The 12,849-nt window shown below is 47.0% G+C and overlaps 6 protein-coding genes across 10 annotated transcripts; 3 read left to right on the plus strand and 3 right to left on the minus strand.

Annotated features, from left to right (window-relative positions):
- Positions 1 to 181: 181 nt before the first annotated feature.
- Positions 182 to 2,856, minus strand: LOC6899795 (U3 small nucleolar ribonucleoprotein protein MPP10). Its single transcript, XM_002135703.3, has 3 exons — positions 2,671 to 2,856; positions 820 to 2,605; positions 182 to 754 (listed from the first exon to the last, which is right to left on the minus strand). Exons 1-3 carry the CDS (start codon positions 2,766 to 2,768, stop codon positions 599 to 601), a joined length of 2,040 nt encoding a protein of 679 aa, XP_002135739.2. The 5' UTR covers positions 2,769 to 2,856; the 3' UTR covers positions 182 to 598.
- Positions 2,857 to 2,903: 47 nt separating this feature from the next.
- Positions 2,904 to 4,509, plus strand: PIG-U (phosphatidylinositol glycan anchor biosynthesis class U). Its single transcript, XM_002132223.3, has 4 exons — positions 2,904 to 3,156; positions 3,213 to 3,837; positions 3,897 to 4,168; positions 4,223 to 4,509. The coding sequence occupies exons 1-4, from the start codon at positions 3,027 to 3,029 to the stop codon at positions 4,474 to 4,476; spliced, it is 1,281 nt and encodes a 426-aa protein (XP_002132259.2). The 5' UTR covers positions 2,904 to 3,026; the 3' UTR covers positions 4,477 to 4,509.
- On the minus strand, positions 4,491 to 5,147 carry mRpL51 (mitochondrial ribosomal protein L51). Its single transcript, XM_002135702.3, has one exon. The coding sequence runs from the start codon at positions 5,059 to 5,061 to the stop codon at positions 4,537 to 4,539; it is 525 nt and encodes a 174-aa protein (XP_002135738.2). The 5' UTR covers positions 5,062 to 5,147; the 3' UTR covers positions 4,491 to 4,536.
- A 17-nt stretch (positions 5,148 to 5,164) lies between these two features.
- Positions 5,165 to 6,731, plus strand: Uba4 (Ubiquitin-like activating enzyme 4). Its single transcript, XM_001357223.4, has one exon. The coding sequence runs from the start codon at positions 5,256 to 5,258 to the stop codon at positions 6,609 to 6,611; it is 1,356 nt and encodes a 451-aa protein (XP_001357259.2). The 5' UTR covers positions 5,165 to 5,255; the 3' UTR covers positions 6,612 to 6,731.
- A 129-nt stretch (positions 6,732 to 6,860) lies between these two features.
- On the plus strand, positions 6,861 to 9,794 carry Acer (Angiotensin-converting enzyme-related). 5 transcript variants are annotated; one of them, XM_033381091.1, is made up of 5 exons: positions 6,861 to 7,146; positions 7,197 to 7,482; positions 7,550 to 8,114; positions 8,183 to 9,424; positions 9,480 to 9,794. In XM_033381091.1, exons 2-5 carry the CDS (start codon positions 7,426 to 7,428, stop codon positions 9,515 to 9,517), a joined length of 1,902 nt encoding a protein of 633 aa, XP_033236982.1. In that variant the 5' UTR covers positions 6,861 to 7,146; positions 7,197 to 7,425; the 3' UTR covers positions 9,518 to 9,794. The 5 variants fall into 5 exon arrangements, with proteins under 5 accessions (XP_033236982.1, XP_033236983.1, XP_033236984.1 ...); XM_033381092.1 differs by having other exon boundaries at positions 7,212 to 7,482; XM_033381093.1 differs by having other exon boundaries at positions 7,216 to 7,482.
- Positions 9,795 to 10,346: 552 nt separating this feature from the next.
- lmgB (lemming B) lies at positions 10,347 to 12,822 on the minus strand. The gene has a single exon (XM_002132221.3). The coding sequence runs from the start codon at positions 12,786 to 12,788 to the stop codon at positions 11,697 to 11,699; it is 1,092 nt and encodes a 363-aa protein (XP_002132257.2). The 5' UTR covers positions 12,789 to 12,822; the 3' UTR covers positions 10,347 to 11,696.
- Positions 12,823 to 12,849: the final 27 nt, after the last annotated feature.

Raw genomic sequence — 12,849 nt, forward strand, 5'->3', positions numbered from 1 at the left:
CTAAAATTCTTCAAGTGTAACAGCATTCGCCTGTGTATTTAAATACCCACTGGTCGACAATGGGTTAATCATTCTCCGTCCGATTATTTCATTTAAATATTTAAAATATACATCAATTAAATTTAATAAATAAAAATACAGAAAAACTTCAATTAAATCTTGAATGCAAACCAAACCTGAGAACTTTTTGAGTTTCCGTTCTATTTAAATAGCATACAGGTTATTTTAAGTAAATAATTCTAAAAATAATCCAATTGTGGACATTACACGCGTGTCTAATCGTCCTGTCGGGCCATCAAATGGCCTTGGATCACCCACACACACCCCACACGAAACACAGAGGGAGCCGACAAAATGCTGTCGCATGGCAGCTCCCATGGTGCCCCAAATTGGGAGTCTTCGGTGGAGCAAAGTGTAGCAAAGTTATTCTTTTACCAAGGCGTCCGCCGTGGGGGAGCTTGTGGGCGTGCGTGCCGTGGATGTGTGTGCGGGAATTGGCCATTTGCTGGCACGTGACTGGAGACATGGTTTTTGGCTGCTGACGTCACATGCAAATGACATTAGAAATTGGAAAAGAAAAGTCTTAATATGCATAGAATTAGAGCTTGAGTTTTTTGGCATTCGCTTTGGCCGGGTCCTTTTTGGGACGTTTGCTCCCAGCGCCGCTTGCCGCTAGGGCTGTCGAGTCCTGCAGCTTGTTGAAGAATGCCTTGGAGGACTTCAAGGCACCCTGATCGCTGGTGCTGGCGGTGGTCTGCAAAAGAGAATACCGGATTCGATTCGTATTATGAGCTTTAACTGTGCCACACTCTCACTCACTTTTTGTACACTGCGACTCTTGGTGATGGTCTTCAATAGCTTGGCATCCGCCTCGCGTTTCGTGGGCGCCTTGCCCTCCTTGGCACGCTGCAGATCCCGGGTTTCGAGCACAGCATTGATGGCCCGTTGCTTTTGCTTCTTCTTGCGGCGCTCGCGATTCTTGTCGGTGCGTGTGCGCTCCGTCTTGCCCAGCGGGGCGTGCTTGGGTCCGCGGAAGACCTCTTCGGGGGCCAGCAGCTTAGCATCGCTGACGGCCACGGGAGCCACCTCCTCCATGTGCACTGCCGGCGTGTTGGTGACAATCTTTACCTCGGGCGCGACTGGTTTTGGTGTGAAATGGAAGTTGGAAAGGGCATCGAGTTTGAGGAACAGCGTACGCATCTTTCGCTTGATTTCCTGATGTTCCTTGGGCTCCGGTCCGGCATTGTCTTCGGCATCCTTGTTCGGATCGAGTTTCTCCAACTCCTGCTGATATTGCTTCTCGTAGATTTGGGACAAGGATTGCTTGGATTTCTCCTGGTCGAGCACCAGCTGCTTGCGGTACTCCTGCGGCGTGTTATCCACACGCACGGTGCGGACCACATCATCCCAGGCCTTGTCGCGTATGCGCTGCAGGATTATTTCCTCGATGGAGCGATTATCTTCCTCTGTCAGCGGTGCCGTGGGTCGTGTGGTGGATTCAAAGTCTAGGATCTCTTCGAGCAGCGAGTTCTGTGGACGATTGGCCGCTTGGACCTCACCCTTAAGCTGCCAGGGCTTCTCGCCGAGCACAATATCCTCATAGTCGCGTATGCGCTGGAACAGACGAGCCTCCCGCAGCTCATTTGAGGATTGGACGGCTGGTGTTGCCTCTGCTTGGTCATCCTCCTCCTCATTGTCATCTTTGTCGGAGCCAGAGTCTGAATCACTGGCCACTGGTTCTATGCCACTTTTAGTTACAAATTCGGACTCATCGATTTCACTGGGAGCATCCTCTTCTTTTTGGTCTTCATTTGCTTCAGCGGCATCCTCTTCATCTTCATTATCATCCGCATTTCCCTCCGCTCCTGCATCCGCATCCTCCTCCTCCGCCTCATCTTCGTTTTCATTGAAGTAATCCCTTTGCTTTCCTTTGTTCTTTTTGTTTAACTTTTGCGCCTCCTGTTCCAGTTCCTCGTCCATTTCGAAAAAGTCCGCATAATTCACATTGACATCATCGTCATCTTCCTCCTCGCCCACACCAAAATCATCAGCATAGTAGTCGATGCCATCCGCCTCCTCCTCCACTCGGTGCTTACTTTTCTGCTTCCGCATCTCCTTGGCGTCCTCTTGTTCCAGAAACTCCTTCATCTCGTCCAGCTTGAAGAATGTGTCATCAACCACAGAGTTTCGTATACGCTTGCCACCCTTTTTTGTTTTAATTGCTTTGGGTTTAGATTTCTTGGGCAGATCCTCGGCATCGCTGCCAGAAAAATCAAAATCTGAGTCGGGAGCATCCTGCCCAGGCGCCTCCTCATTAAATTGCTCTTCTGGTTGCATTTCCTCCTCATCGTCTTCTTCGTCGTCGTCCAACTCGATGCCCAAGTGCTTCTCCTTCATAGCCATCAGCTTGGCAGTCTTCTCCAGCAATTGCGGGAACACCAGTTCGTTGCGCATTTCCAGCTGCTGCCAGATCTGTTCCTCGTCCATCTGCTCGAGCACCAATTCGGGCAACAAGTCCTTTTTATTCTCCACATCACCGCTGATGCTTACGCTGTATGTTTGCTGTATGAGTTGCTCGATGGCACCAATCTGCTCCGGCTGAGGCCTAGAAGAAAAATTGTTTAGGTCTCCACTGAAGCAAACACGTGCGCGACTTGGAGGTAAACAAACTTGAGAAAACGCTCTGGATTCTTGGTCAACTGCTCGAAGTTGTCCGCTATTTCCTTGAATAAATTCGCCTTTTTCGTTTTCTTCTTAGAGCCGATCATAATGGCGCGTTTTAATATATTTAATTTCGAAAATAGTAAATGTGAAGCAAGTGCAACAGTTCTTAAAAATGTTGCAAGGTGTGATTAAGAAAAGGTAGCGCCCGCTGAAAATGCAAACAATCCGATAGCTATCGGCCTTGTGGTGTGCCATCCTTAGCTACAGCTGTCGCACTCGCTTTTCGGAAACTGCATTTATTTTACAGAAATAATGCTGCACACTTCCATAAATTAGGATCTACAACAAAGCACGCGAGCAATATGGATGCAAAATTCTATAAACTAATTCTGCTGGGCGGAGCCGTACGCTTCTACTTCGTGCGTACACCTCTGGCGTCGCTCATCAGCGACCGGGTAGAGTTTGCTACACCTTTAAATTCCCAAAAGCGAAGTAAGTAGTCCTTTAAAAGGAAATGTACGCAGATTTTAATGATAAGTTCTCTATAGTGAAGGAAGGCATATACCTGCTGGACCAGGGCATTGATCCTTACAGTGGCGACCTAGTCCATGAGACCCCACTAGTGCTGAAGGCTTTATCGGGACTGTTCCTAAACTTTCCCCAGTGGCTGCCATTAATCTACATAATGCTCGATCTGTTGACGGGGGCACTACTCTACAATTTGAGCGTACGATTTGTGAAGCAAAAGCTGCAGAAACAGTGCCTGGAGCGAAAAAACTATGCCAAAGACACCGAACAACTGCAGTACAACGATGATGACAACTATGATATACCTGAGCTCGTACTGATTGCTTATCTCTTCAATCCTCTGACTGTGCTGAGCTGCATTGGCCTGACCTCGACAGTGCTGAGCAACCTGTTTCTAGCCCTATTCCTGTATTTCCTGACTAAAGGGCTTCTATTGCCGTGCATATTCCTGCTGGCCTTTGAGACTGTTCGTAGCTTCTACCCAATTGTGTTGATGGCTCCACTGCTATTAGTCTTTGCACGCCGCTCCTTCGCCGGTGGCGTCATCCTATCAGTTCTCTTTGCAGTTGCATGCCTCATTATAGCTGCCGCCAGCTATTTGGTTATAGAAAGTTGGAGCTTCTTGGAGGGAACCCTAGGATTTATGTGAGTAAATGATGGATGCCTTCATAGCCCTCCTCTATAATATTCTCTTCCGTTGGCAGCTTTTATTTCCGAGATCTCCAGCCAAATATTGGTCTGTTTTGGTATTTCTTTACCGAAATGTTTGAACATTTCCGCACCATGTTCCTAATCACATTCCAACTGAATGCCACAGTGCTGTACCTGGTGCCGCTCAGCCTTAAGCTGCGCAAGGAGCCATTGCTGCTGGCAACCGTATTGGTGGCCCTCATGGCTGTGTTTCGTGCATATCCAAGCCTGGGAGATGTGGGCTTCTACCTGGCATTGCTGCCTCTGTGGAAACGATGCTGGAAGTGTAAGTTCTTAAGAATTCAACTGAATCTATGATAGAATAATTGAATTTTTTCAGACATGGCCCATGGCTTTGTTGTCTTCACATTCTTCTTGGTGACCTTGTCCATGATGGGCACCCTCTGGCACTTATGGATCTACGCGGGATCGGCCAATGCCAATTTCTATTTTGGAGCCACGCTGGCCTTCTCGACGGGTCAGATATTCCTAATCACGGACCTGCTGTTTGCGCACGTTAAGCGAGAGTTCTGTTTGTACAATGGCCAGAAGATCATGATCGACGGAGAGGAGGCGCGCATACTCTTAAAATAAGCCAAAAGCTAATATCAAATCAACAAAACACTTTATTACGCCTTTTATGGGAGCTCCATGCTACTGTTTGGAGTAGCCGGTCTTGGTCTTGCGATTGAGGAACTTGTACAGATACAGAATGCGCTTCTGCATATCCCTCCACTTGGTGGGCCGTGCAATCGGGTATTTGCTCTTCTCCAGCAGGCGTCGTTTGCGCAGCAGCACCTGGTACTCGTTGCCAGAGACACCACGCAGCCATGACGGCACCGAGTACATCACTCGCACCGGATGCAGTCGATCGTTGCCCAGAATGTCAATGTAGTCATTCTGGCCGAAAAGGGCGCGTTTTTCTGACCACGGGTTCTTCGGGCGGTAGACGGGCATCGGCAGCTTCTGTCCGTTGTCCAAATGGGGAAGCAGACCACTCTTGAAGATCTTATCCTTGTAGCCATAGCGACGCACTGTAGGACCGCGTGCTCGTCGCTCGGCATGCGAAAGTTGTCGCACCGTTGTGGATGTGGCGGAGATCGCAGGCAGAGGATTGCTGCCGGCCGACAGGAGCGTGACTCTGCACAGCTTTTGAATTGTGTTACTAAGCCAGGACATGGGTTTGATTTAATTTATGATTAGATAATTGTAAACAGACTTCAAACTCCTCAAGAAAAAGCAGAGGAACAGCTGTTCGCATCGATAAGCAGCCTATCGAGTTTGCCGGTAACAAGCCGATTACCTATCGAGCATCAGCTGATGGGAGAAATCTTTAATTTTCGCACTTTGTAAATATATTTTTGCTTTTATTAATGATCGACTCCGAGGCACTGGAAAGCGAGAGGGTCAAGCTGAAGCGAGACATTGCTGATCTGCGGGCCAACCTCAACAGGAAGGAGCAATGTCTTCGCGAGTTGGAGGCGGCCATAGCCGCCGGCGAGGACAGTGATGAAGCGGAAGAGTCGTCCAATGACATGCCCACACCTCAGACCAAACTCACCAACGACGACATAGCCCGATATAGCAGACAGTTGATTCTCCAGGACTTTGGAGTCCAAGGCCAGTTGAAGCTGAAGAACAGCTCCGTGCTGATTGTGGGTATGGGAGGATTGGGTTGTCCGGCCGCCCAGTACCTGGTGGCAGCCGGTTGCGGACACCTAGGCCTCATCGACTACGACGAGGTGGAGCGGAGCAATCTGCATCGTCAGATCCTGCACTCGGAGCACCGCTGCGGCATGTCCAAGGCTGAGTCTGCAAGGATTGCTCTGCTGGAACTTAATTCGCACTGTCAGATACGCTGCCACTCGCGTCTGATCAACAGCATGAATGCCATGCACATTATACGACCTTATGACGTGGTCCTGGACTGCAGTGACAATGTGGCTACCCGTTACCTGCTGAACGACGCCTGTGTGATGCTCCGCAAGCCTCTGGTCTCAGGGAGCGCGCTGAAGATGGATGGACAGCTGACCGTGTATGGCTATGGGCAGGGACCTTGCTACCGGTGCATCTATCCGGTGCCTCCGCCACCCGAAGCAGTCACCAACTGTGGTGATGGCGGCGTTCTAGGCGCCGTGACAGGAATCATTGGAGCCATGCAGGCCCTGGAGGCCATTAAGGTGATAATCGGCTTGGGCGATGTGATGTCCGGACGTCTGCTCATCTTCGATGGCAGCAGCTTTATGTTCCGCAATATCCGGATACGCACCAAACGACCCAACTGTCACGTGTGCTCTGCTCAGCCCCTAATCACGGAACTAATCGACTACGAGATGTTCTGCGGAATGCATGCGACTGACAAAGACAATCCCCTGGACCTACTAGAGCCGGATCAGCGACTGGAGGTAAAGGAATACCATCAGAAGCTACAGTCGCAGCCACATCTGCTGCTCGATGTACGGCCTCCGGCAGAGTTCGAGATTTGTCAGCTGCCCAGGTCCATCAATGTGCCACTGAGTGAAATCCTAGACGACAGCTACCTAAAACGTTTCGCCAAGCAGCTGGAGGACAAGGAATTACCCATAGTACTGCTCTGTAGGCGTGGCAACGATTCCCAAATCGCTGTTCAGCATATTAAAAATCGATTTCCCGCACATTCCATCCGGGATCTGGTTGGTGGGCTGCATGCTTGGACAGGCAGTGTGGACGCTACTTTTCCTATTTACTAATTCCAAGGAATATGTCTATGTTGCGTATATTTGGTTCCTGATTGAAGTGTACAATTTTCCCTCTTTTGTTTACTTATTGTTGGTATTTAAAAATAAAAGACAAGCTTAAATATGTACGTATGTATGTATAAAAATGCTCTTGGTTTCACGCCAGTTTACAGTTAACCCGATACCTTCGTTGAAAGCAGAGCACCTGGCGGCAATTCAGCACAAGCACTGGATAATGTGCCGGCAACAAAAAGAGCAACAAATAACGAAGCCAGATTGGCGGCAGGTGTAATATTCCGGCTCACGCGCACCTTAAGGCAGATTGTGAATGAATGTGTAACTGAATGCATTTCGTTTTTAAAGAATATCGACATCGAATTAGCATGTGCTGCATGCATGAGTGTGTGTCTGTGTGTGTGTATGTGTGTGTGTTCTAGTGCATTGATACAGTCATAAAAGCAGTCCCCGGCAGCCGGAAATATTTAAATGTTCCCTGTAGCTGGAGGCAGAAACACTCAGTAATCTCTGGAATTATTCTCTTTGTTAGGTAAGCATAAATAATTATTTGTATAATAAATTCAAAGTGCAAAGTAGCAGGCCTCAATTGATAAGACAGAGCCTCTATTTGAGCTGGGAATGGCGGCCACAAAGCAGTAGACAAACAGTTTATTTGCAGTCTACAGTGGACTGCTGACAAGAATAGCTGCGAAAAGTTAACGCTCGTCAGGAAAGCAGTGGCGGCCCGCCACCAGAGAAAAGTATTTGCGCCAAGAAAAGCAGTATACAGTGGATTCCCGCCAAAAGAAGCAGTGGGCATTGAATTACGATGGAAAAAATACAAATTATTTGGGTTTTGTCCCTTCTGTTGGTCTTTCTGGCGCGGGTAAGTTAAAGGACTCCATAGAATACTCATTGCCTACCATATCACAACAATTGTATTCGCGTCTCAGCTGCCTGACGGTTTGGCCACGGACAATTCATGTTCAGTCTCCACCTTGGATGCCCGTCGTTTCTTTGAGCGTGAAAATGAATTGCTGCGCCAGCGTTACCACGAGGAATACCTGGCTAGCTACACCTACAACACCAATGTGACCGATGACAATCGCCAGGCTATGATTGCTGTCTATGCACGTAACGCTGTACAAAACAAACAGCTGGCCCAGAAAATCAAATCCTCCGACTACCATCTGTCCGAGGATGCAGACATACGCAGGCAGGCACTCCACCTGTCCAAGATGGGAGCATCTGCCCTCAATACTGAGGATTATCTGGCCCTGCAGAATGCCATCAGCTCGATGCAGTCGAATTATGCCACAACCAATGTGTGCTCCTATACGAACCGCAGCGACTGCTCGCTGACGCTGGAGCCGCATATTCAGGAGCGTCTCTCGAATAGCCGCGATCCAGCAGAGTTGGCCTGGTATTGGCGCGAGTGGTACGACAAGGCAGGCACCTCACAGAAAGATAACTTTGCCGAGTACGTGCGACTCACCCGCAAGGCGGCCCATCTAAATGGTGAGTGTTCCGAGCGATAACCTCCTGTCTGGCCTCTCTAATGGGTGAAATATATTCTATTTATATAGATCATCGTTCGTATGCCGATTACTGGGTGCAGTTCTATGAGGATGCCGACTTTGAGAGACAACTGGATGCTAGTTTCAAGCAACTGCTTCCCTTCTACAGGCAGATCCACGGCTATGTCAGATACCGACTGCGCCAGCATTATGGCGAGGATGTGGTCCCCGCAGAGGGTAACATACCCATGCATCTGCTGGGCAACATGTGGGCTCAGTCGTGGAACGAAGTGATTGATCTCTTCACACCCTATCCGGAGAAACCCTTTGTGGATGTCAAGGCCGAAATGGTGCAACAGAACTACACGGTCCAGAAGCTATTCGAGTTGGGCGACCAGTTCTTTCAGAGTCTGGGCATGCGGGCATTGCCGCCGAGCTTCTGGAACCTGAGTTTGATTACCCGCCCCGATGATCGTCAAGTAGTTTGTCACGCCTCCGCCTGGGACTTTTATCAAGACAGCGATGTGAGAATCAAAATGTGCACTGAGGTGGACATGCACTACTTCTTTGTGGTCCACCATGAACTGGGACACATTCAATACTACCTGCAGTATGAACAGCAGCCGGCTGTCTTCAGAGGAGCTCCCAATCCCGGCTTTCACGAGGCTGTGGGCGATGTCATCGCGCTGTCAGTGATGTCGGCGAAGCATTTGAAAAGCATTGGCCTGACCGACAATGGCCGGCTGGACGAGAAGAGTCGCATCAATGAGCTGTTTAAGCAAGCCCTCTCGAAGATTGTGTTCCTGCCCTTTGGCTATACCATGGATAAATATCGATATGCCGTCTTCCGCAACGAAATCGAGGAACCGCAATGGAACTGCGGCTTCTGGCAAATGAGATCCGAATACGGTGGCGTCGAGCCGCCCGTGTCGCGCACAGACAAGGACTTTGATCCGCCGGCCAAGTATCACATCGATGCGGATGTCGAATATCTGCGCTACTTTGCCGCCCACATATTTCAGTTCCAGTTTCACAAGGCCCTCTGCAGCCTGGCCGGCCAGTATGCCCCCAACGACAGTCGGCGCACCCTGGACAATTGCGACATATTTGGCAGCAAGGAGGCGGGTCGTGCATTGAGCAAATTCCTGTCGCACGGCAGCAGCCGCCACTGGAAGGAAGTCTTGCAGGAGTTTACAGGCGAAACGGAAATGGACACATCCGCCCTCTTGGAATACTTTGATCCGCTTTATCAGTGGCTCAAGCAAGAGAACAGTCGACTGGGCGTACCCTTGGGCTGGGGCGAGACGAACAGTAAGTATTTAAAGTTCCTTTTTGATTGGTGTATAATGTTTTATAATTGTTGCAGAGATCCCAACCGACTGCTGTGGACAGTTTAGCACTTAAGAACCATTAGACTTGACAAAACTTAACTTTGTAATTAATTACATGACTCCAATTGATATTTAAATTGATATTTATTGTATCGATTCGTTCGTATCGCGTTCTTTCGTTTCCATTACTAATCAATTTTCCATTACATAATACACTTTATAACGATATCATTATCATCATCCTCTACCCATCCTATCCATCTCTTGCTACATTCAGAAAACAAAAAAAGTTTTATATAAATTATGTTTGTGTCACCTCATTTTGCAATTAAAAACGTTTTACAATTGAACAATCGCACACAAAATTGTATATTTGTTTCGTATTTCAGTGTAAATTTTCGATATTATGCTTGCCTTTTTTGTACACAGCACTTATGTATGTAAGCTTTCAAAAGTTCATCTCAAAGTTGTATGTTGGATGAGGAAAACCTTTGAATAGCTTGGCTTATAAGTGATACATCGAGTGGGACTAGGCTTTATGAAGAGACTTCCATCTAAAGAATGTTGTCTTAAAAGAATTAGCTCCTATTTGAAAGGGATATTAGCTTAAATAAGGCTTTGGGAATTACATCTGATCTTCACGAGGTTACGAATGATTTCTTTTGAAGATGATTCTTGAAATTTTAATAAATAAATTCTATTAAAAACTTTTGTTTTGAATGCCTTAATAATATATGTTGTTCTCGGATATTTATTTCTTAGAAGATGTATACCTTGCACCAAAGTCTCTTGCTCGATGTATCCTATATATACCCTATAAGCAAAGCTATTCAAAAATGTAGCTCAATGTTTGAATTTCATGTTTTGTGCTGCAGTGTGTATTTTATGAGTATTACCGATGTTTTGTTGTTTGATTTTTAGTCTCTTTTAAAATTGTATAATGAATACAAAATAAAGAAAATTTGATTCGAATAAAAGTTATGTGTGTGGATCCGATTTCCAAATAGTTTACCAATTTTTAGTAGAGTTTTTTGTTTAGTTAAAACATAGCAGCTAAGAACTATCAATAAATATTGGAAATTTGTTCGATTAGGTAATATATAAGTGTCCCGAGTTTTTTTTTTTGCATATGTAATAGGAAATACCCCATGGTATTCTCCGCTTTCCCTTTTAGATGGTAAATTTTATTTATGTATATAATAGTTGTATACAGTGCGTTTCTCGACTAAAAGGCAGTTAAAAGTTCACGAAAATTGCAAGAGAAATACTCTAACAATTCAATTTTTCAAAATCAGTCGATTTTTTGCATATTTCATGTATTTGATGGTTGAATAGGTGATATGATAGGGTTTATCTAAAAAAAAAATACTGGAACTGCCTTTATGTTCGCGTAACGCACGGTATAAATGCTCGGGTGGATTGCTCCAATATTTGAGCTTTACATATAAATGCCTTAGATGTTTTTGGGAGTTTTAATGATAGGATTATTAGATTAACAGTAAGATCAGCTAGGTTTTTCTTTTGTTTTGTTTTGAGATACAGATGCAATATATACTATATATATAATCGTTAAGACTTAACAAGGGGCTATCAAATTATATCATAGATAAATATCCACGCGCGTGTCTATATATGTATATTTAGGCCAAGAGTTTAGTTTTGGTTAGTGCTAAGTGAATTGGAACAATTTGTTTTTTAGTTTTTCTTTTTTTGGATAGTATTTTGAATGCATTTTAACAAAACACAAATAAATAGCAGTTCTAGTTCTATGAATTCGATGCGGAATTTCTTTGTTTTTCTTTGCATGCGTTTCTCAAGCGTTACTTTTAGGTTTATACAAATCAAGTAATACATAGATGTATATTAAGGATCTTATCCTTTACTACTTAGAGATTATTATTGAATACAATTTCTGTTTATTTTTTTCTTTTTTTGTTTTTGTTATAATTTAATATTAAACGTTTGAAAAGTTCTCGCGCTTCATTTGTAAACATTTTTATTTGTTGTGTGTTTGATTCTTTTTCTGGGTTTTTTGTTTGCTTTCGTTTTGCTAAAATATCAAAAACGAAATGGAGGAGGAGGAGTAATGGCAAGCTTTGTTTGAGATGTGTGTGAGTTTTTCATCGAGTTTTTTTTTAAATTTTGAATTGACTCTTGAAGATATTTCCCCGTCTAATTGACCTTTTTGCGAAAGGTATTCATCTGCCTTTTGTGTTGTTCTTGGACTCAGTTTAGTCCAAGAACGGGTTTTGTCATACAGGCCGCGAGTGATGGGCATTTGGATGAGGATGGGCATGTGGGTGTGGATGGGAATGATGTTGGGTGACGCTGCTAATGCTGTGATTGCTGCTACTGCTGCTCGCCCCCCCGCCGCCGCTGCCTTTGGCCCTTGTCGGTGGCGGCGGTGGCGGTGCCTGCCTCATGCGCTGCTGCAGGATACGCGGCAGCTGAGGATGCGCCTTGTGCTGTGCAGGTGGTGCGGGTGGTGGTGCTGGCCTTTGATGATAGTGGGGCGTCTGTTGAAGCTGCTGATGCTTGCCCATCGATGAGGCAGCCGACGAGGAGCCAGAGGTCCCCGATGTCGAGCTGGTTGACGCATGGGAAGTCGTCGAACCCGTTGCCAGTTTGGTGGGCAGCCCCCCACTAGCCGCCGGCGAGGCCATGGTCCTGGGCACCGGCGCGTCTATCAGCTTCGGGCCCACCACGGGCGCATAGGAGCCGTCATCCTCGTCCGAGGACAATGAGTTGGCATCGGAGGGTGTCCGCGATCGCGACGGTGGCGACATGGCATCCTGCTCCTGCAGAAACACCCGAAATCCCTGTATCGATTCGTTCAAGGCCCATAACTGCGAAAGCAGCGACAAATCCAACTGCCGCAGGCCGTACATTTCACGGCGGAGTATGGCCAACTGGTTGTCGATCGTCGATGATGAGGCTCCAGTGCTGCTAGAGCTGTTGGTGGGCGTGTGCTGTTGACTTCCGGATGCCACACCCGGACCAGCACTGTGTGTGGAGGAGGCGCGACTGTGCACAGACTCCCGATCGCTGAGCGACTCCTGGGTAGAGGAGAGGCTCCCATGACGCTGACTATGATGACCGTTGTAGCTGCGATTCCTGGCCGCTGCCGCTGATGTGGAGGGACCCAAATAGAGGTCCCCGGCGGCGGCGGTCAGGGTGACCACACTCGCCGACGGCGAGGCGGTATGGGATGTGTGCTGTTGATGTGAGGCGGTGGCTACGGCAGCGGCAGCGGCGGCGGCGGCAGAGCTCAGACTTTTTGGCAGTGGAGGCAGACCACTCAGCGAATGCTGTGGATGCTGTTGAGGATCGCTGTTGTCCATCATTTGGTTGGGTTTTCGAGTAAGTTAACTCTTCTTCGTCTTGGTATTTTGCTATAGCTTTGCA

The sequence above is a fragment of the Drosophila pseudoobscura genome, chromosome 4 (assembly GCF_009870125.1).
Source record: "Drosophila pseudoobscura strain MV-25-SWS-2005 chromosome 4, UCI_Dpse_MV25, whole genome shotgun sequence".
Taxonomy (NCBI): domain Eukaryota; kingdom Metazoa; phylum Arthropoda; class Insecta; order Diptera; family Drosophilidae; genus Drosophila; species Drosophila pseudoobscura.